The sequence below is a fragment of the Phocoena phocoena genome, chromosome 15 (assembly GCF_963924675.1).
Source record: "Phocoena phocoena chromosome 15, mPhoPho1.1, whole genome shotgun sequence".
NCBI lineage: Eukaryota > Metazoa > Chordata > Mammalia > Artiodactyla > Phocoenidae > Phocoena > Phocoena phocoena.
In genome coordinates, this window is record NC_089233.1 from 40,804,869 (window position 1) to 40,826,965 (window position 22,097).

Consider the following 22,097-nt stretch of genomic DNA (forward strand, 5'->3'; position numbering starts at 1 on the left):
GTAAACGCGCGCGGAATCCAGACGGCTCCATTGTTACAGGCAAAATTCCCTCCCTGTCCTGGATCATCAGAAAGGGTTTGTACTCGGAAAATTTCTGAACAAAACAAAGGGACTTAGGTCTGGATGAGGAATGAACGGCTTGGCACTCCCCAAGCTGTTCCTTCACTGCTATGCCATGCCAGATTCCTTGCAGAGAAAGCGTCTGGAAGAAAAAGAATTACAGGCATTAGGCGTGTACTTTTTTCTTTGTGTGCTTCCGGGTTGAAACAGTTAATCATTTGTTCCCCAAGGTTACAGTGTGGTTGTGGTTCTGCTTCTTGTTCTGAAGACAGCACCCTATTTTCCTTCTGGAGTCACTCCAATCCGTGGACTTCACTGATAAATGGTGAACTTCAAAGGGCTTGGAGCTGGGGCTGCATTCGGCGGCTGAGCCCAAGAATGTGAATCTCAGAGTAAGCAGAATCGCAATAGAAAGCTCACCAGTCATCTCAGGAGGCTTTTGGAAGGTTGACCTTCATCCCAATGGGATTCCAAGTGAGAAGAATCACAGGGAAGATACCTCTGAACCTTTAAGGGGACCGAACCACGGAGAAACGACTAACATAGGTGACGGCCCCAGAGGAGGGGTGGGTGTGCGCTGCGTTCTCATTTTCCGAGATGGAATTCCACGGGTCATCACAGCCCATCGCGGATGTGAAGGGAGGGGCCGATCTTGGGGCAGAAATGTGCCTGTCTCCAAAGATCCTTGCTTCCTAACGTATGCAGTTCTCTGCAAAGTCATTATGCTTTTCCACTTGTTGAAATGCCCTTGAGTGCAGCTGCCTCTCTGTTCCCCAGCTAATAATGACAGAGCCTCAGCAAACTGGCAGCGGCTACTGTGGCTTTGGTGCCTTCCCGCTCTACCCCTGCAGCTGAACCCCTTTTAAGATCCCCAGACATGTTTTCATTTAATGTTTCCTTTATCGTCCTTCCACCAGGCTGGTTGTGGTTAGGACCAGCCACATCTTGTGCAAGTTATGTGAGCAGGAGATGGTTTGGGGATGCTCCCCCAGGTATCCTCTCCATGCATGCTGGCCGGGGTGGGGCCAGCTGTGTGGGGGTGTGTGTTTTATTTACAAGTGGACATGGAAGGCGTTGCAGCCAGGAGGGAAGATTGTTGGGTTTTGATGCTCCAGTGAGGGAAATTCCAAGCTCAAATAGCCACAGTTGTGATTCAGAATCATATCATGCCCTTAAATTCCTCTCTGCGTTCCAAAGTCCACTCCCCTCTTCCCCGGTTATCCTGGAGCTGTTTCTTACACAAACTGATCTCTGAAAACAGGGGCACAGGATTTCATCCCAGTCTTTGATTTCTTTGGAGAAAATAGAGGGATTTATTCCCAGTGCCCTTGTGTTGACCTTGCCGGAGGGAGAGGGCCAGCCCAGCTCATAATGACCTCATCCCATTCCTGCAGGATTTCCTGGGACACGCAGGCCCTCACTCTCCCGCTGGCCTTGTGTGATCAACCACATTAAGTCCATGAGCTTTGGAGCAGATTACAGTGGCATCTAACCCAGTCCCTTTAGGACTCGAGCGTGAGGTCAAGCAAACACACAGAGCAATCATTATGCTTTCCGCAGTCCCAGGGGGCTTCGGCGTCAGCTGGAGGAGCGGGTTGGGGGGGGGGGCAGCGGGCAGCGAGGTGGGGCTGAGTCTAGGAACTGTGCTGTCTGTAGCAGGAAATCAGCCTGAAAGGAGATGGAAGGGCTTTGGTGGGAAATAAAATGGCACTCTGTTGTTGATGGAAAAAGATCTTGGCAGGACTGTTGTTGTGAGTGTTCTGTGGCTTAGAAAGGAATTTCCTACAGGCTGGACTAACCATTACAAATGTCTCTACCTTCAGGAGTCCCAGGCGTGCAGTAGAGCCTCGCTGCGGGAAATGTCAGCTTGGACCATGGGCGCCCGCAGTCCGGAGAAACGAGGAAGTTTCTTTAAGGTAAAAGGAGGCCTTGACTGGGGCTGCTAACGGGCATCTCACTCCCTGTGCTGGCTGCACGGAGAGCTGCAGGGCTGCAGAGAACGGTGGGGGAAGCCCGCTCTCTGAGCCAGCTCTGGCTGTGGGGGGGTGGGGGGGGCTGCGGCGGCGGACCCTGCCTGAGCCCAGCTGTGAGCTATTCCCAGATTTTACAGGAGGTCGGGGCTTTTGTGAGTCAGTGTGCTTCCAGACAGGCCCAGGACCCAGGCATGGGGAGATGCCACCTGAGTGAGACAGTTGAGGCATCCTTTCTTTGTCAACCGCCAACCTAGTCCTTTTTCATCTGGACAGTTTTTGATGGAAGCTGGACTTGGCATTCTACTGAGTCGGTTGTAGGCTCCTGTGCTTTTACACTTGGCTTGATTCTGTGAATCACTTAAGTGCTCATTAAAAAAAGAGAACTACACACAGATCCCTGGGCCTTACCCTAAACTGACTGAATGTTTTTGCTGGTGTATTTTATCAACACCCCAGAGGCCTGAGAGAACCAAGGCAGCCTGATTAAAACTGGACCACTTTTCTCCATGCCTTTTGATGTCAATGGGAGACCTTGCTAGCTTAATGAGATGAGCTGCTCAATGGGTATTTTATATACTCTGTGTGTGTGTGTGTGTGTGTTAAATTAACACCTGACAATCGTTTCTAACGTACACTTGGGAATTGATTTTCTTCTTATGGTGTTTGCTTTGCATCCTCTCACTCACCCTCAAAATAATGCAAACTCATTGTGGAAAATTTGGAAAATACAGAATCATGTAAAAGAGGAAGGAAGTGGAGGTGAATGTGCATTTGAAATCTGTCATAGACTAGTCATAGCATCTGTATGCTTCCTGTTTCCAAGAGGCCAAACCTGATTTATTCTGTCAGTTGTGGGCTCAAAGAAATCCATCAGAAGAGGCTGTTGGTAAAGCAAAGCCAAGTTCATTCAAGCAGCTGCTGTCAAGGAGGGCGTCGCCAGGGCACAGGCCTATTGGTGTCTAAGGTCAGGAGGCATCTTTATAGGGTTTAGAGGTCCAGGCCCAAACCCTTTAAGCTGTGCTTCTCAAGGCAGAGAATCGACTGGGTTTCGGCAAAGTGTGTGACGTAATATAGTTCAGGATGGGTGGATACAGCAGGACGAGGGCCTTAAGGGGAATCTTGGCGAGTAAACCACTGGTTAGCAGGCTGTTTTCCCAGGTGAGCAAACTGTGCCAGGACAGATTGTTTCGTAGGAATTTCCTGCCGCGAACAGCAGAGTTATTTATTGGTTTACAATAACTTCCTGGAAGAAATACTTAAGTTGTGTTGACACAGATGGTCTCGATTCTCGGTCCTAAGAGTTAAGCTTTGTGGACGCAGCCATCTTAGTTCGCAGCCCGTTTACTTGATTTGAATCAAACCTGTGTAAAATCCACCACTGGAGGCACAAGAGGGGCCCCTCAAGCCTCCCGGGGACCAGGCTCCTGACGCCTCTTTGGTTCCTGGATTCTGTCTTACGCTGAGATATTAATTTCATCCTGGTGGGCAGGGCGGACCCAAACCCCCCTTCTCCCAAGGCACCGCCTACCTCAGCCTAAATATTGGATCGTCCGTAATCACCACCTTACGCTCAGGAAGTGCAGTGGGGCTGAATCTCACCTAGTAGTTAGATTTTAAAGTCCCAGCAAAAGGAGAAAATGGAATCGAGTCCAAATTGCCTTTGAAAATTCCTGAGGAATTTGTTGGACCCAATACTACCTACTGTTAGGTCCAATGTAGCCAGTTTTTCCTGCAGTCCTGGGAAAAATCTTTTTTTTTTTTTTTTTTTTTCAGTTGAATAACAGGTGAAGTAGTTAACTTGTATTTCTGGGCCATGTCCTGTGAAAGAATCCATCAGACAAGAGGTGAGAGGCTGCCTGAACCCACTGAGGGCAAATCTGCTTCTCTCCTGAGTCAAATGCCCTTGAGGAAAATGTGTGGAAGTGGCTAGAACTATATAACTTGGTGTTGTCTTTTTTTTTTTTCTGCAGAGCTTAAATTGTTTCGTTTATTCATTAGATGGTCCAAGTGGATGATATAGTTACCTTATACTTCTTTCTCTCTTCTTTATAGACATTGTTACTCTTTACTGTGGCTATTTCATAGTTATTATGGAATAATAATATCATTCATTATTATAATATTAGATAAATAATATTGTTAGTTATTATTAATTATTCCACAATTTAGGCATGCAGTTACCCATAAGGATGAAGACAACTGCCCCTTGGACATTTAATACTGACTCCTTGGAAGTTCGTTGTAAAAATGGTTGCCAGGGTAGCACTCAGGGTTGCCAGGGTAGCCCTCGGTTGCTGAGATGGGCTGTCCCTCCGCACAGCCCTGGACCCACTGGCTCTTCGTTTACTCGTCATGCTTTTTTTTGACTCACATTGATGGAGCGCCTGTGATCAGCCAGGCTCTGACCTAGGCACCAGGGAGAGAAAAGCCAGAAGCCATCCCACTTCATGGGGCTTTCAGTCTGGTACCAAAGAAGGATATTGATCAAATATAATATTAAACCCATAATAACGAATTATAAGAGAAAACAATGCTTCGTGAAAGAAGTTAAAGGGACTCTGAGGGCAGATGACCTGAGTGGGGCCCCAGCGCAGTCTTTCCTAGGAAGTGGCCTCTGCTGTAGAGCCGGGGTTGAATCTAGGGACTCAGTGAACCTCTTGTGTCCCTGCAGGGCTGTCCTCCACCACACCAGCGATGCCCTACATCCGGGTAGGACTGCTTCATAAGGTGGGGATTCGTGGTTACATTCCTGGCTCACAGCTGGATTCCACATGTTCATTATCCCTTTCTTGGTTATTGGGGCTCACGTGATTTTGTGCAAAGCGTGGGTCATTGAAAGACAATCAGCAGCCCTCTTTTGCAGCGTCATCTTCCCCTATCCAGTGTGTGCTTTTAAGCCAGAGCTGCTAACCACGAGCAGCGAGCCTTGATTCGTGGTTTTGCACCTGTCCTGGCTCCTGGAAGTGACCCAGGTGAGTTGCAGGACGCAAGGGTCCTGGGGAAGGTGGATGGTCTGAGCATTCTGGTGTAATTGACAAAGCCCCGGGGTTATGGTGCTCGTGGAGTCTCTTCCCGGAAGCCTGGCCACAGAAATCCTGTGCCGGGCAAACACATGGTCCACAGCCCTTCCCAGCATCGTTGCTAATGTTTCTCAACCACCCGTGAGAAAAGTATCTTCCTGCCCTGCAAGGTGTCTGTGAAAACATGTGGGGGCAGACAGGTGATGCCCTAGACAAGGCAGCAAAGTTATCTGCACCTAGTCATAGACGTGACTATGAGACACGGAGAGCTGTCAGATTGCAAGGCTGTGTTGTGTGAAAGAGACAGTAAGAAAGGCGTCATCTGGGCTGGAAGAGTTCTAAGTGGTCCTGGCTGAGGGCCGAGAAACTCAGCATCATCTTGGAACCCTCCTTTTCCTGGATTGCCTAGCTTCCAAAGCCACCCCTCCCCAACCCCACCCAGGCGCCCAGTGCTAGCAGATCCCCCTCGAGTCTTCAGGATCCACCCCTCCTTCCCTTCCCTACATCCAGCTCCCTGCTGAGGGTCTCGTTCTTCCCTTTGCGGACACGCAGCTGATGCCCGGAATCCATCTGCACCACCTCTGAACGTGGTTGGTTGGTTGTTTCTTGTCAATCATTCCATCCATCCGAGTTGCCTGCTTGCAGACCCCGGCTCCATGCTGCACCCTGGACCAGGTCTGTACTCTTAACCTTGACATTCGAGAACTTTCAGACGGTGCTTCCACCTTCTCCCAGCTCTTTCTCCACTGGTCTTGTCCCTGTACCCTCACGGGTCTGCCTCTGTAGCCCAAACATGCTGTGTCCCTCCTCCTGCCCACCTTCCACCCCTCCCCATCAGGCTCCCAGCTGCCCTTCCAAGCTGGTGTCAACCCTCTTTATCCATTGACAATGGGCTCATGTGGGCTGAGCGGGTGTCTGCCTGGTGGACAGCTCGAGCACCGCCATGAGGGATTCGTTCTGTCCTTCATCGCCATGTCCGTGATCCCGAGGGGGATCCTCTTGGAGCAGAGAATGGTGCGGGAAGAGGACTGGTGTGACTGTCCCCCTGAGCAGTTCTACGTATACCTATACCATTCTTTTTTAGATTCTATTCCCATATAGGTCATTACAGAGTATTGAGTAGGGTTCCCTGTGCTATACAGTAGGTTCTTATTAGTTATCTATTCTATATATAGTAGTGTGTATATGTCAATCCCAATTTCCCAATTTATCCCTTCTCCCCCCCTTTCCCCCCCGGTAACCACAAGTTTGTTTTCTACGTCTGTGACTCAACTTCTGTTTTGTAAATAGGTTTGTTTGTACCATTTCTTTAGATTCCACATATAAGCAATATCATATGATATTTGTCTTTCTCTGTCTGACTTATTTCACTCAGTATGACAATCTATAAGTCCATCCACCTTGCTGCAAATGGCATTATTTTGTTCTTTTTTATGGCTGAGCAATATTCCATTGTGTATATATACCACATCTTCTTTATCCAGTCCTCTGTTGATAGACATTTAGGTTGCTTCCATGTCCTGGCTATTGTAAATAGTGCTGCAATGAACATTGGGGTACGTGTGTCTTTTTGAATTATGGTTTTCTCTGGGTATATGCCCAGTAGTGGGATTGCTGGGGTCATATGGTAGTTCTATTTTTATTTTTCTAAGGAACCTCCGTACTGTTCTCCATAGTGGCTGTACCAGTTTACATTCCCACCAATAGTGTAGGAGGGTTCCCTTTTCTCCACACCCTCTCCAGCATTTCTTGTTTGTAGATTTTTTTGATGATGGCCATTCTGACTGGTGTGAGGTGATACCTCATTGTAGTTTTGATTTGCATTTCACCAATAATTAGTGATGCTGAACATCTTTTCATGTGCTTCTTGGCCATCTGTAGGTCTTCTCTGGAGAAATGTCTATTTAGATCTTCTGCCCATTTTTTGATTGGGTTGCTTGCTTTTTTGTTATAGAGCTTCATGAGATGTTTCTGTATTTTGGAGATTAATCTGTTGTTGGTCGCTTCATTTGCAAATATTTTCTCCCATTCTGTGGTTTGTCTTTTCATTTTGTTGATGGTTTCCTTTGCTGTGCAAAAACTTTTAATTCGGTCCCATTTTATTTTTGTTTTTATTTTCATTACTCTAGGAGGTGGATCAAAAAGATCTTGCTGCGATCTATGTCAGAGGGTGTTTTGCTAATTCTTCATAATAATATTGCAAAGCATACCTGATATCAGTATTCGGTGTGTCTTTTCTTTCTTCCTATATGCTTACACCTGGAGAGGCCTTAGAGCAGTGCTGCCCCATAGAAATACAAAGTGAACTGCAGATGTCATTTTAAATGTTCTAGTAGCCACATTTAAGAAAACAGGCGAAATTGATTTTTAATAATATATTTTATTTAACTTAGTATATCTAAAATATTGTCATGTCAACATGTAACAATATAAAAATATTAATTGGATATTGTACATTTTTTTTTTAGTACCACGCCTTTGAAATCCAGTGTGTATTTTACACCGAGTGCATCTTGATTCAGGCTAGCAGCATTTCAAAGGTTCCACAGCCACATGTGGCAGGTGGCTTCTGTATTGGAGAGTGAAGGCTTATGTTTTGTGGACTCTATACCTCCTCCGTTCACAGATAGTGAAACTAAGACCCAGGGAGGTTGGAGTGCCAGGGGCTGGTTATTAGTCCCCAGCAGGGGTGGGAATTGCCTGACTTTCTCATGTGGCGCCCCCATCCCATGTAGCCTTCCTGAGGGTTCCACTTTGATCGCTTCACCCTTCTCCAGAGAGATCCCCCAGGAAACTCCATCGAAAGAGGTCATGGGGACAGTGGCCTCTTTCTGGAGCATTGGTTGGCTTTTATTTGGACACACATGCATATCTTTCACCATCTGCTCCAAATGCTTCCAGGACACAGGCCGCACACCCTGCACCCCTACCCCCACCCAGGGCCTGACTTTCTAGGAATGCCCTGAACATTTTGGACAGCAATTCCTGTTCGTGTTTCCAAAAACAATGGATCTCATGGTTTTAGAGGGTAGTTTCCCAAAACATGTTGGCCATCCATTTCTGATATTAAATGTTGCGTGTTAGGCCATAACACGTTCTCACTTGCTTCAAGGAGCTCTGCCTTTTAAACATCGGGAGTGAAATAGATTCCCCCAGGTCCCCTCAACCACGTTATTCCTACAGGCTTACTTGTAGCTCTGAGTTTTTATAATTAGGAGGATACCAAGGAAGAAGATGTAGGTTTGAAGGACTCTTGTTTCAATGTATGATTTTCGAAAAATTAAATCATGCAATATAAAATGAACACCTCATACAATATAAAAGGAACATCTGTCAAAGCTGTATTCAAACCATGCATGAATCCAGAAGGCTAGTGTAAGGCTGATTCAACTAACACTTGGACAGATGATGTATTTGTAGTTGACTTAAAAAGTCATTCTGTAATAAGTTTGCTAAGTTCAAGTCAAAACTGGTGGTAGTACTACAGGGCAATAAAACTGTGTCCTTTGGGGTAATCTTTTTTTTTTCTGAACAGAAATCTGCAGGCTGACTTGTATCTTCACAGTGCCTGAGTCATTAACAGCACAGAGCAAAGTCAAACACAGGTGCACCCCTTAGATAATTAAATAATCTTTAGGTGACCTAGTTAAACAGTGCCAGAGCGTGACAATGAAAGGATGTACTCCCTGTGGGTTCTTGTTAACATAGAAACTCCCAGGCCCGTCTCATATCCATAAATCAGAACCTCCAAGGGAGGGAACGGAAGCCTCTGGCATTAACAAGGGCCCTGGTGATTCCTGTTTTTGGAGCCACCAGAAGACACCGATTCACCAGGTAAACCTGTCAAGGTGAGATGCCCGAGTCTGTGTCTCTGCATTTGCCTGCATTTTAGGAAGTAATTGACACGTGAAATGTGGTCCCCGGACAGACGGGCAGTGTCGGCATCACCCGGAGTTTGTTACCGAGGCAGCCTCGACTAGTGGTTCTCAAAGTGTGGTGCCAGCTCCCCGCGTCAGCTTACCTGGAGACGTCTTAGAAATGCAGGTTCTTTGGACTGTGGAATGTGGGAATCAGATGATGGGGTTGGGGCCCGTGGTCTGCGTTTTAACAGGCTCGCCAGGGGGAGTCAGGCTGGAGAATCACTGCTCTATGTCTTAGATTTGAATGACTAAACAGACTGATACAAAAAAAAAAACATAGAAATGGCTGAATTCTGGGCTTGTCTCCATGTCCCCGTCTGGAAAATGCAGTGACATCACCTTCCCAGTGGAGTCGTGAGCTCAGACATGGTACTTTGATAATTGTGCCCACTCACTCTCTACAAGCCTTGGAATAATTGCCACCGTCTGATAGGATGTTCTGTGTTATTCTGTCTGTGCCCTCACCCCACGCCCATGTTTCATTCACTCTCTCAAGAGCGGCTGCACACAGACACTGAGGCACCCGCCCCAGCCCCTGTAAACCAGAAGCCAAATCACCCACCAGGCCTCCGACACCTGCCCACCGGTGCTCTGATATTCTCTAAGCTGAGGTTCAGAGACGTGGGCTCCTCCCCTCTCCCGGGAAGGCTTGGGGGAGGTTAATTTTTTAACTCTGTTGTTGGTCTACACGGCCGTTTGCCAAAGGAACCGAAGAACAAACAGAAGCAGCATGTCCTTTGCTGGATGCCTGGCATTTTGGCAAAAACTACCATCTTGGTGCCACTTCACATGCACAGCCCACCTTCCTCCTTATTCAACTACTTTTAAAAATTTATGTTTAGTTTCACACTCTCCCAGGCCTGTTCCAAGCACTTTCAACCCATTGAGTTATTTACTCCTCACACTGTCGTTATGCCCATTTTACAGGTGGGAAAACTGAGACCGGGAGAGGTTACAAAACTTGCCCAGGGTCACACCACTTGTCAATTCTGTGGTGGTTCCCTGGTGACTGTACTTCAACTTGGAAGGGATTTTGTAGAGATGGGACCTAGCACCCTCGGGGCCTTAAATTGTCGACCTTGTGCCTCGTCCAGTGCTGAAATGAGATACTCCCCGCACACCTCTTTCCAGGTTGCAGCCCCTGTATTGGACGCTGGTTAACTAAGACGTGGGCCTGACTCCACTTTCCCTGCTTGTCACCCCCAGCCTGTCATCTGCTGGCCACTCACAGATATCCCTTTCGGACGACCGCCTCTCAGAGTTTCCTGCCTCAAAAAGTGGGGATTGTTCTTTCTAAAGACACCCAGGAACACAACCTGCATCAGAGTCAGGGTTTGCTAGCTGCTGCAATTGCTGAGAACATACTAGAAGAACCCTCAAGCAGAGGGCTCTCAGCAAGAGGGCACCCGGAGGCGCATAGTATAGGATTTGGGCTGATTCTAAGGAATTAGTTTGCAGATTGGCAAATAAAAATGCCGGACACCAGCTGAATTTGAATTTCAGATATAGCATAAGTACATCCTATGCAATATTGGGGACAGACTTACACTAAAAAAAGTATTCACTGTTTATCTAAAATTCAGATTTAACTGGGCACCCTGTCTTTCATCTGGCAACCCTGAAGGAGGCTTGGAGTGTCATCAGGAAGCGAGGGCAATCCCGTGATTGGGCAGCGCAGTGAGTCTTATCCAGAGGCAAGAGGAATGGAGGGAGTCAAGGCGCCAATGCTACAGAAGCAGTGACGCTGTGTGTCAGAAGAGGGGGCCGTTTAGTCATTTTTGTGGTTTTCAGCGTCTGTGTTCTGTCTTGTTTCAGACCTGGCCCCTGGCAGCCTTGTCGAATTGGTGTGTTGACATTCTGTGTGTGTTACTTAAGTTCAGGTGGAAACAGGCCAGTTCTCGTTGAACTTCCCAGTTCGGGGCTTGTTTCCCGAGACGCTGATGGCTGAAGATGCAGACCCTCCGGGTTCTGGTCCAGGACAGCCAGTCCAGTCCAGGCCGCTGGTTCTCTGGACATACTTTTGGTTGTTACAGCTTGGGTGGGTGTGCAGTGGGCGGGCTTCCTATCACACACAGGCAGCCCCCAGAACAAAGAATCATCTGACCCTAAATTTCCACTGTGCTGAAGCTGAAAACTCCTGGTCTGCAATGTCAATTAGGAAATAACCCATTCCTGGGGTTTCTCTATCTCTGGGGCAGGTCTTCCAGAAGTAAAGAAAGCAAGGAAAGTGTGAGTGTAGTTAGCACCCACTGTCCTGGCCATTAATAGTAGGTGTTCAATAAATATGCTGAATGAATGAAAAAGCGTGTAATGCATGTATGTGTGTATTACCCATATATCGTTCATTTCTTCAACCTGTATTGATTCAGTACCTATGGTGGCAGGGCCAGCCCTGGGCACTGAGTGTGTGGTGATGGGGAAGCAGATAACGATCAGAGAAACTTGAGCTTGAAGGACAGACAGGTAGGAAGGCCTGAGGGGGGAGGGCTCGTTGAGGAGGTGGTGTTTAAGCTGAACCCTGCAGGAGAGAAAGAGGCAGGGAGAAAATTATTCCCAGACAAGGGGGAAGCACACAAGCCGGGGAGCAGGGCCTGAGCCTCTGAAAGAAGAGCAGGGTGGCCAGTGTCTGGGCGTTGGGAGACGGGGGTGGGCATGAGGTAAGGGCCCGGTGCGGGGGGAGTAGCCAGGACCGTTGTGCTGACTGGGTGAGGACCTGGGAATCATTCTTAGTGCGGTGAAGCCATGAGCATTTGGGGGAGAGGGAGTGACATGATCCAACACGTGTGCAGCCCTTGGAAAGCTTGGCGACAGCACCCTGTCTTTAATCCATCAACCAAGAAAACCAGAGTGCAATTCACATCTTCCCTGGCCCCCGCCCCTCATAGGGTGCAGAGTGGGCCTCCCACCCAGCACAGCTCAGCTTGCTGGTCAACCCACCCGTGTCCCCGTGCCTGGCCACTCCCTCCAGAAACATCCCTTCTCCCCTCTCCCAAAACGCCTCCCGAGTCTCCCCATCACCTCCGGTTCACTCTGCCTCACTCTCCACCTTCTCATATTTATTGTGCATGTCGTCTTGGCCCGTCTGGAGCCGTGGACTTCGTGTTTTCCTTCTCTGAACCTTCTCAGAATCGGCCCTGGGAACGCTGGACCAGAGCCAGCTGCCACTTGAAGGCAAGGCGTTTAGGAATGTTGTGAGGTCTCGGTGTGTATTTGTTGCTCAGGCCCGCCCCAGTTTTTGAAATAACTTCTCTACCTGAAATGTGCGGAGTAGACTGGAGGGCAGACACCCAGGCAACCGGACAGTCACTTAGGGCAGAGTCAGCAAACTGCCACCCTCAGGCCAGACCCGGCCAGCACCTGTCTCCATGGTGGGGACACAGACACACCTGGTCACTGAGGTGCTGTGCACGGCTGCTTCCATCCCACGGTAGTGGAACCAAGTTGCTCCAGAGACCATACGGCCTCTGGAGCTTAACATATTGACCCTCTGGCCCTCTGTAGGAAGAGTTTGCTGAGCCCTGACTTGGGAGATAATTGCATTTTGCAACTGAATTCTCAAAGGCAATCTTGAGTGTGGGTAGCAGCGTCTCCAGTTTACGGATGAACACGTGGCAGGGCCACTAAGGGCCTGGTCTCCAAGGGCGTGGCCCATGCGCTTTCCCGAACCACATTCCCTGCCTCCTATAGATCATCAGAAGTAGCCAGAGTGAATATATCAGTGCTCTCGACCTCTGGTGCCTGCAGGGGCCAGGCGCGTAACCTAAACCAGTCGAGCCCTCCCAGGTGCAAGTTGGTGATTGAGCACTGACCTTTGGCCTCAGTATTGGCGAACAGTAGGGAGTGGTGGGGACTGAGGCAAACTGGAAGCAGATATCCCGTATAAAGAGGTCAGCATCACCACGGCCCAGAGTTTTTCAGTTTCAAGAAGCTAGAAACCTCGATTTTTACGGAAACCTCCTGATTTTTTTGTAGGAAACATGTTTAAATGCTGAACCATTTTAGTTATAAAAGACAGGACAAGCCCACGTGGGGCGAGTCAGACAAAACATAGCCGAGTGTGTCCAGAGGCCTCCAAGGACCTCTGATATATGACATCCACGTTGGAGGGACTGTCAAAGCCGTCCTCGGGAAGGGCGGGTCCCTAACGAGATGCCAGGCAGCTGGGAGTTGCCCTGGGCTCTAACCAGGGGAGCTTACGTACCAGCCTTGAGCCCTGGCTTCTGGGCAAGCCTTCAGCTGGGCATGAGAGCAGCTTCAGACTCCACTTATCTGCAGAGGAAAGGAAATGCTCAGGAGCCAAAAAGGAGACAGATGCAGGAAGGCTGAGCTCGGGATGTCCTGGGGAGCCCCAGGGTCTGAGATGAAGCTGGTAAGTTCATCCTAGGGACAGCCAACAGGAGCTTCCCAGGGGTGCACACGTCAGCCGTCTCCACTGTAGCAAAGCCCAGTATTACCTTCAGTGCCTCAAAGATGTGCATCCTTACACAAAAGAAAAGACTCGTGGGAAGGTCATGGCTCTGCAGGTCTAAGAACCCTGTCTGCCAAGCCCTGTTGCTCCGTTACCACCTGCTTGATGTGGGACAAACTCTCCAAACCTCAGTTTCCTCATCTGTGAAATAGGGTTACGAAAAGCCCCAGACCTATCACACCGGGATGATGTGAGCATTAAATAAATGACATGATGGGTGGTACCCATTAAGTGGTAGCTGCCATTGGCTGAAGCTGGTTGACAAAGCATATTTTTTACCCGTCCTGTGACATGTGACGCGGATGTCCTGAGACTTCCCCAGTTAGGACAGCTTCTGTCTGTCCTTCACCTGTCATATCCACAGAGCTACCGCTTCAAGGCCTGACAAGGCTCATCTAAGAAGCGTCACGTTATGTTCTGTACATAAGAACTTCAGAAAGACTTTGGACATCAGAGAGAGGGGGAGACTAACCCACTGGTAACTAGGATCATGGTGCGGAAAGAATCTCTCATCGCGGGGCATACAAGTGAACGAGAGTTGGGGATAATTCGAGGAGCGCAAAGACATCATCATTTATAACTAAGGCTTCAAGTTCAAAAGTTCAGAGTTTTTCAGAATCAGACTGGAGAGAGAGAAATGACTGCCAGGCCGAAGAAAGTAATGCTTCATTTCCATTCGGAGAGATTCGTGGTCATTTGATGAGCATCTCCTGTTTGAAGGAGCTGTATTTCGGGCTTGAGTGGCAGAAAAAAATCCCCACAGGGAACGCTATGCCTGCTCTCAAGTTTTTGCTAGTAATCTACTGAAGGACATGAAACACCTGTCCCCAGTGCAGCCCATTTCATAATCTCCCCCCGAGCCTCCCTGTCTCCCCCCGAGCCTCCCTGTCTCCTTCACCCCTGCCACTCACCCTACGGTGCTTTCCTGCCCTACCCCAAGACCACACTAAAAACCTTTAGAGTTTCCCAAAGCCTGAAAAATTCTGACCCACCACCGCCATTTGTATATAATTTAAAATATTTTTTTATTTTCCCCACGCGACACGCAAGTTAACATCTATGATGAAATTAAAATGCTTCCTTCCTGGAAACGTTTGACAGCCAAGTGCTGGGCTCCCACCACCGGCTGGGGCTCTTATGGCCACAGATGTGCGGGCACCTTCCCTATGCTGGTTCCCATTCATCCCCCCACCAAGTGATCATCACCCCTTTTACAGATGAGAAGACTGAGCCTCAGGGAGGTGACGGTCTCTCCCACGGGTCCCCCAGGCGGCAGGAGCCCAAGCTGGCCTTCCAACCAGGGCTGTGTGGTTCTGAGGCTCATCAGGAAGCTTGGCGGGTCTGCCTGGGGACCCCTGGGGGCTAAGCAGGAGCCCCGGTGAAGGGGCTCAGCTCGGTGTGGTCAGGGTGCCCAGGGGCCATGGCACAACCAGGCCTTGGAGCCCAGTGGCCTGTGCAGGAAGAGGTGTGTCGGCCACACTTCCTCTGACTAGGGGTCCAAGCGTACTTAGACGCAGATTTTGAGGGTGAGGAACAAAGCTGCCTGAACTTTCCAAAGCAGAGATTTCCCAGCAAGAAGAGTGTGCAAAGTGAGCTTTGGAGATGAGCTGGGAGAAATTAGGGAAGTGATTCCTGGCAGCCTGTTTTGTTTTTTCGGTTTTTTTCATCTTTATTGGCACATGATTGCTTTACAATGGTGTGTTAGTTTCTGCTGTATAACAAAGTGAATCAGCTATACGTATACATATATCCCCACATCCCCTCCCTCTTGCGTCTCCCTCCCACCCTCCCTATCCCACCCCTCTAGGTGGACACAAAGCACCGAGCTGATCTCCCTGTGCTATGCGGCTGCTTCCCACTAGCTATCTATTTTACATTTGGTAGTGTATATATGTCAATGCTACTTTCTCACTTCGACCCAGCTTCCCCTTACCCCCTGTGTCCTCAAGTCCATTCTCTACATCTGGCAGCCTGGTTTTCATTCTTAAGTACGTTAATTCCCCCCCACCCCGCCCCGGGGGTAGGGGGTGAGGGTTTTGAGTGATATCATTTCAAATTTACAGCAGGGTTGTGACAATGGCACAAAGGATTCTTTGTATTATATACTATCATGTATGTTATATAATATCACATATACATGCTATACAATTTCAATAAAAAGTTGCAAGAAGAGTTCAAGGGCCTTCCATATGCTCACAGAAGTCATCTGGCCATAGACAAGTTTCTTGTCTGAACCAGAATGCTCAGATCCAAAACCAGGCGAGAGCTTTCGGGCGTTGCTTGTAGGCACCAAAGGAAGGCATGTGGGGTTGGACCCAGCTCTCCAGCTCCGGCCCCGACCTCAGGCCTGCAGGTCGATCGATGCACCTGTTGTAAGATCAGCTCTTCCCTCCTGGAGGGTCTCAGCCCAGCCACCTGGTTCCAGGAGGCTTGTCCAGCATCGGGAAGATCCCCAGTATCCTGGGCTGGGATGGTCCCTCCTAACCATCTTGGTGTGTGAACATCAGGCTGTCCTGCATCCTGAGTGTTTGGTGTCATCAGGAGACAGAAGATGCCGAGGTGTAGGGACACGTGACCACAGGGGCTGCCTTTTATCCCGGCATCAAGAGGCCCTGGGTCCGTAGGTGTGGAATCGGTGGACAGGCTCTCCAGAGGTCACACCTCTTCAAATCTCGGACCCTCTGGGGCTTCGCTTCAGACGACCGTTACCTTCTTAGGGGACCCCAGGGTTTAGAAGCTGGAGCTGGGCCACTGTAGCTTATTTCCTCCAAAGACAGTCCCTGTAGCACAGATCTGTAAAAAAGACAAAACGAAAAAACTCTGAAACCCTGTTTTCTGACTTTTATGGATTCTGGTTTTTAACTGTGGTAAAACATACATAAAATTGACCGCTTTAACCATATTTAAGTGTGCATTTCTGTTGCATTAAGTACACTCACATTATTGTACCCCCGTCCCAACCATCCGTCTTCAGAACCTTTACATCTTCCCAAACTGAAACTCCATACCCGTTAAACACTCACTTCCCCTTCCTTCCTCCCCGCCAGCCCCTGGCAGCCACCATTCTACTGCCTGTCTCTATGAACTTGATTATACTCTAGGAACCTCACATCCGTGGAATCGTACAATGTTTGTCCTTTTGTGACTGGCTTATTTCACTCAGCATCATGTCCTCCGGGTTCACCCACGACGGAGCATGTATCAGAATTTCCTTCCTTTGTAAGGCAGAACAGTATTTGATTATGTGTATAAACCGCATCTTGTTTATCCATTCATCCGTTGGTGACCATGTGGGCTGCTTCCCCCTTCCACCTATTGCGAGTAAGGCCGCTATGAACGTGGGATGGATTCTGCTTCTAAAAGTTTTTTGTTGTTGTTTTTTTTTTTGCGGTACGCGGGCCTCTCACTGTTGTGGCCTCTCCCGTTGCGGAGCACAGGCTCCGGCCGTGCAGGCGCAGCGGCCATGGCTCACGGGCCCAGCCGCTCCGTGGCATGTGGGATCTTCCCCGACCGGGGCACGAACCTGTGTCCCCTGCATCGGCAGGCGGACTCTTAACCACTGCGCCACCAGGGAAGACCCTCTAAAAGTTTTTAGTTCTCTTGCCCTGAGTACGAACATTAAAACGTCTCTAATAGAGGAACATCACCCACAAGGTACATGAGCATGTGTGTTGTGGGGAGTGTGTGAAGTTAAGCCTGAGTCTCTTGCAAAATGCAGCTCCTGGTGTCTGCCCACTGGGGCGGGGGCCATGCAGTCTGCTCGGTGAGCAGAGGGACGGCACTGTGACTTAGGACCAATTAAAGTTGTCCAAGTCACTACCGGCTGTGGCCACTCACCAGGCATGTGTTTCCTGTTACTTTTCTCTGTCTTACCTTTCTGGTCACATTGTAAGCCTTTTTAGGGACAGGGACAATGTCTTCTACGTCTTTCAGTGTCCACTGAGCCCAGTTCCCCAAAGGTGGCCGATCTTCAATAAATGTGTGTTGACAGTGGCTCTCATTCCAAATCTGCTATCTCCCCGTGCTGTGCATGGACATCTTTGGTGTCCAGATATGCCAAATATGTACTTTCCCACCATCAGAAGGACTTTTCAACAGCTGTTCTCGTGTTTGCAGCTGAGCAGCTGAATTAAATTAGTGAATGGAAGTCTTAAAACAATTCGAGTTGATTAACCTATATATATACATATATATTGGTTTTGTCCTCAGGGCTCTTGGACCCCTAGAACCTTGTTCCACGTCAGCCAAGGAGTTTGTTGAAATACAGAATCTCAGGCCCTACCCCAAACCTAGGAACCAAGACCTGCGTTTTTGCCAGGATCCCCAAGCGATGCACGTGTGCGTCCCAGTTTGGGAAATACTAGTCTGGGGAATATTATTCTGCTAGTTTCATTCTGAATGATAAAGAGGGTTGAAACCCTCTTTATCAAACTTGTCCTGTTTGTGTAGAGGAGAGATGAGGCCAAGCTAGCGCTGGAACGCTGTGCCCCATTCTGGTCACTTTACGTAAGCAGAGTTGCAGGAATAGTCCCGCGTATACCTGTTACCTGGGAACATTAGGGAGGGACCAAGGCACCCAGCTGCCTCAGGTGGAGGAGGTAACCTGAGAGGCCTTGCTCTGAATTTATAGTGAAAAGAACCACACTGGTTGGGGTCCCCAGACGCAGGTTCAGAGACAGGTTATGAACACCAGCAGTCTGTTTGGGAGGTGACCACCAGAAGCTCAGGTCGGGGCGTAGGGAGGTGAGACAGAGAAGGGAGAACAGCCACTGGGGCTCAGTCCCGCTGGGGGCCTTGGGGAGACTGTATAGTGAGCATCAGAACTGTCCCTCCTGGGTGAGGGGAAGCTGGGGTATCTGTGCATGGAGCCCCTCCTGCTCTGACCTCATCCGCCCACAGAGCACCTGCAGCCTTGGGCAGAGGCGTCCACGTGCTTGCAGTGGAGCCTGAGGGAGCAGCGACCCCGGGAGGTACGGGCGGGGTGCTGCCTGGATCCCATCTGAAGTTCTGGGGTGCCTGGCCGACATCTACATCAGAGCTCCAGGTCCTGATGAGGAACAAAGCCTTTGCATTTTAGTCAGTTTCAAAGCCTCAGTGATTCATCGCCTGCCAGTTACTAATCATCTTCAGGAGACTGAAAATGACCAGACTTTACATTGCCTTACAATCCAAAGTCCCTTTTCATAATCCCTCTGCTTTCTTCCTTCCCTAAATTAAATATATGTGCTCAGAGGATGTTGTCATACTCAGTTTACAGAAAAAACATTTTTGATGATCGATTCTAAATTTTTCATCTTCATGTTGCAAGTTGGAGATTCATGTCTCCTCTCCTGTTACTTTCCCCTTGAATCCTTACTCCATTTCTCTTTTTAAAAAAAATTAAAATTGAAATTCCAAATACGGCAGTTACTATTCCTAGGGGCCATGTCAGCATCTCCTCAAGTCAGCATTTCCTTAAGAGTTTCTGTAGAACACTGCTCCTCGGAAAGTGTCCTCAACAGAGTCTTAACGACCAGAAGGGCTTATAAGTGGAATCTAAAAAACTAATAAGACACATGAACTTATTTATAAAACAGAAACAGACCCACAGACTTAGAGAATGAACTTACGGTTACCAGTGGGGGAAGAGTTGGGGGAGGGGATAGACTGGGAGTTTGAGATTGATATATACACACCACTATATATAAAATAGATAACTAATAAGGACCTACTGTATAGCACAGGGAACTCTACTCAGTACTCTGTAATGGCCTATATGGGAAAAATATCTAAAAAAAGAGGGGATATATGTATATGTATAACTCACTCACTTTGCTATACACCTGAAACTAACAAAACATTGTTAATCAACTATACTCCAATATAAAATAAAAATTAAAAGAAAAAAAAGATCAAGAAGGCTGTGGAATCCTACACACTGTTCTCTTCCTGGAGACCCTCACTTACACCGGCTTCTTAAAAGGTTCTGAGGAGTCCACGTGAACTTGCTTAATTGAATGTTTAACCCAGTTTCATTGGCTATTTCCAATGTTACTGGAGCAGTAACTCTTGTTTTGGAATCATGCCTGTTCACATCCCACACTGCTAGCGTTGGGTGAAAACATTTGAAGAAATGCCACTTGAAACACTCTCAGTGCATTTGAAATTAGTAGCACTGGGGTGGGCTGAGCAGAGACAGTGGGCACAGGAAAATTACAGCTCAGAGTTTGCACTGCTTTTTGTAGCTAGTAAAAAAAAAAGAGAGAGGGAAAACTTCCTTACATGTAACTGATGTTTCGGAATGAGGAGTGACTCTGATTCCACGCTGAAGTTAACCACTGGCCTGTAATTGAGTAGACTTGTCAAAAAAAAAAAAAAAGGTGGGCTGTGTGGGTGAGGTACAGCTCTGAGCGTCAACCTGGCCTCGAGGGGAGAGGAACACAATTCATTAGCTCAGGCCATGACAACTGGCAGAGCATCCCATTTCCTTAGTTTTATCAAGGCCTGCACCCACCAAATGGTATATTCCTGGCACTTCCATTTGGCAGCTTTGAGCACCTACTGGCTGACTATCGTATTGCCAGACCCAGGGGCTCTGAAGACTCATCTAACTGCTAGGCTGTTAAGTCCAGGCTCTGTATGAATTCCACCCGTTGAACTGTTCTTTTACTTCTCTTTTTCCCAAAGAAGATAGCTATTTTTCCTATGAAAAAAAAAAAAAGCTCTTGCAGAAAAAATTCTTAACGTAAAGAAGAACGAGAATATCACCTATGTTGTACCCTCTTTAATTGCACCGTCTGGAAATGAGCCCTGTGAGAAATCTTGGTGCTGATGAATACGGAATTTTGCTTTCTCTGTTTGTAATTCTAGTGTATTATATTAATCCATAGATAAATACATTACATAAATGGGCTCAGAGAATACATACAACTTTTTTTCCCACTGAATAACAGGTCTCTGTATTTATATACTGACATATCAATAAACATATATATGTGTGTGTGTATATATGACAGAATCACCATTTTAAGGGCTGTATAATATTCCAGTACCTTGCTGTACCACACTTTTAAGGAGGCCACTGTTATTAGACACTTAGTCCTTTTTTCCATTGTTCATGATTATAAATGATGCTCCCAAGAACCTTCTTTAACGTATACCTGATTGCTTCTTTGGATCAATTCCTAGAATTGGAAATGCTGAATTCAATAGTTTGCATACTGATTTACAGATTGACTTCCAGAAAGGAGGAGTCATTATTTCTCCTCCAGGGCTTATTGAAAGCCCTGTGCAGGCAGCTGCTCGGTAGGAAGCTGGAGGTGGTAAAAGGGAAGTGAATGTGACTTAGATATTTATGCCACTGCATTCCGGAAAGGCTAAGGGGGGCAGCTGGTCGTCACCAAGAGTTTGAGCCAGAAGAGGCGTTAGAAATCCATTGATGTATTGAATGCTTGAGGAAACTGAAGTCCAGAGAGGTTAAGCGACCCACACCCCTCACCCTATACACACACAGGGCCAAGGACCCACAGTCGTCAAGTCTCTTAGAATGGATAGACGTGGAAAACATAATTCTCATACAAATACATAGTGAGCGTGTGTCAGAGATTGATTTAACTCATTAAGGAGAAAATCAACAAGTTATTAAAGCCAATCATAGATGGCAGAGACTAGCAAATAGTGGGCCAGTTGGTCCAAGTGTCCAGAACTGAGGTATCCTCTGGATCCCTCCCCCTGCCGGTGCCTCAAACGGCAGACCATTCACCAAGAATTTTGTATCCAAGGCCCAGAAGTTTTGTTACTGAAGGTGATGAATGCTGACTTGGATGCAGTCGATGCTGAAAATCAGGTGGAACTGGAGGAAAAAACATGACTTATTAATCAAGTGTTGGAACTCCAACACACACTTGAAGATCTCTCTGCAAGAGTAGATGCAGTTAAGGAAGAAAATCTGAAGCTAAAATCAGAAAACCAAGTTCTTGGACAATAGATAGAAAACCTCATGTCAGCTTCTAGTGTTTTTCAAACAACTGATACAAAAAGCAAAAGAAAATAAGGGATTGATATCCCTTATGTCTTACGGAATTGCTGCTGACCTTTTTTTCTTTAAAACTTGGATAGATTCCAAAAGTTATAGTACTTTTGTTTGTGGCTTCACTGAGTATTTACGAAGATAATGTCAGATCTAAGCAAAATTAAGAGCATAACAGGAGACTTCCATGAGTTTGTGTATTATGTTAGTCTACAAAAATGTGCAGACGTATTGTAGAGACTTTATAATTAGAAATGCATATATTTGTGAAACTTGAAAATGAATGTTATATCAAATTTGCTTTGATTTATAGGTTTAGCATTGTCTTTTATTGTAGGCATAGTTAGAGATACAAGAAGATAACCACCGTGTTGTGAAAAAGTGACCAAAATCATGTACTGAATGGACAGCTTTATATACCCTGTCCACCATCGTGTGCCTCTTCTCCATTTGCTTTCTTCCCATTTTCCTTCCCCTAAGGAAAAAATTGGTTTCACATTTGTAAAAAGTAATTTTAGTTAATTATCTAAGAGAGTAGCCCGAACTCTGTTGAAACTTAACCAAAGTAAGATACTTTCTCAGTTTAGGGCTTATTTGTTATATTTAGTAATAAGATAGGATAGTTGGTTTCTGTTTAATCAATTGAAA

General features: G+C 47.4%; 1 protein-coding gene and 1 pseudogene across 1 annotated transcript in view; both read left to right on the forward strand.

Annotated features, from left to right (window-relative positions):
* The first annotated feature begins 1,736 nt into the window (after nt 1-1,736).
* Nucleotides 1,737-22,097, forward strand: part of RIN2 (Ras and Rab interactor 2) — a 99,255-nt gene continuing 78,894 nt past the window's right edge. Inside the window, exon 1 of the mRNA XM_065892525.1 lies at nt 1,737-1,976. Coding sequence (XP_065748597.1) covers nt 1,782-1,976 — 195 coding nt within the window. The 5' untranslated portion in view covers nt 1,737-1,781. The remainder of the gene's footprint in view (nt 1,977-22,097) is intronic.
* LOC136134578 (short coiled-coil protein pseudogene) lies at nt 4,728-21,473 on the forward strand (annotated as a pseudogene).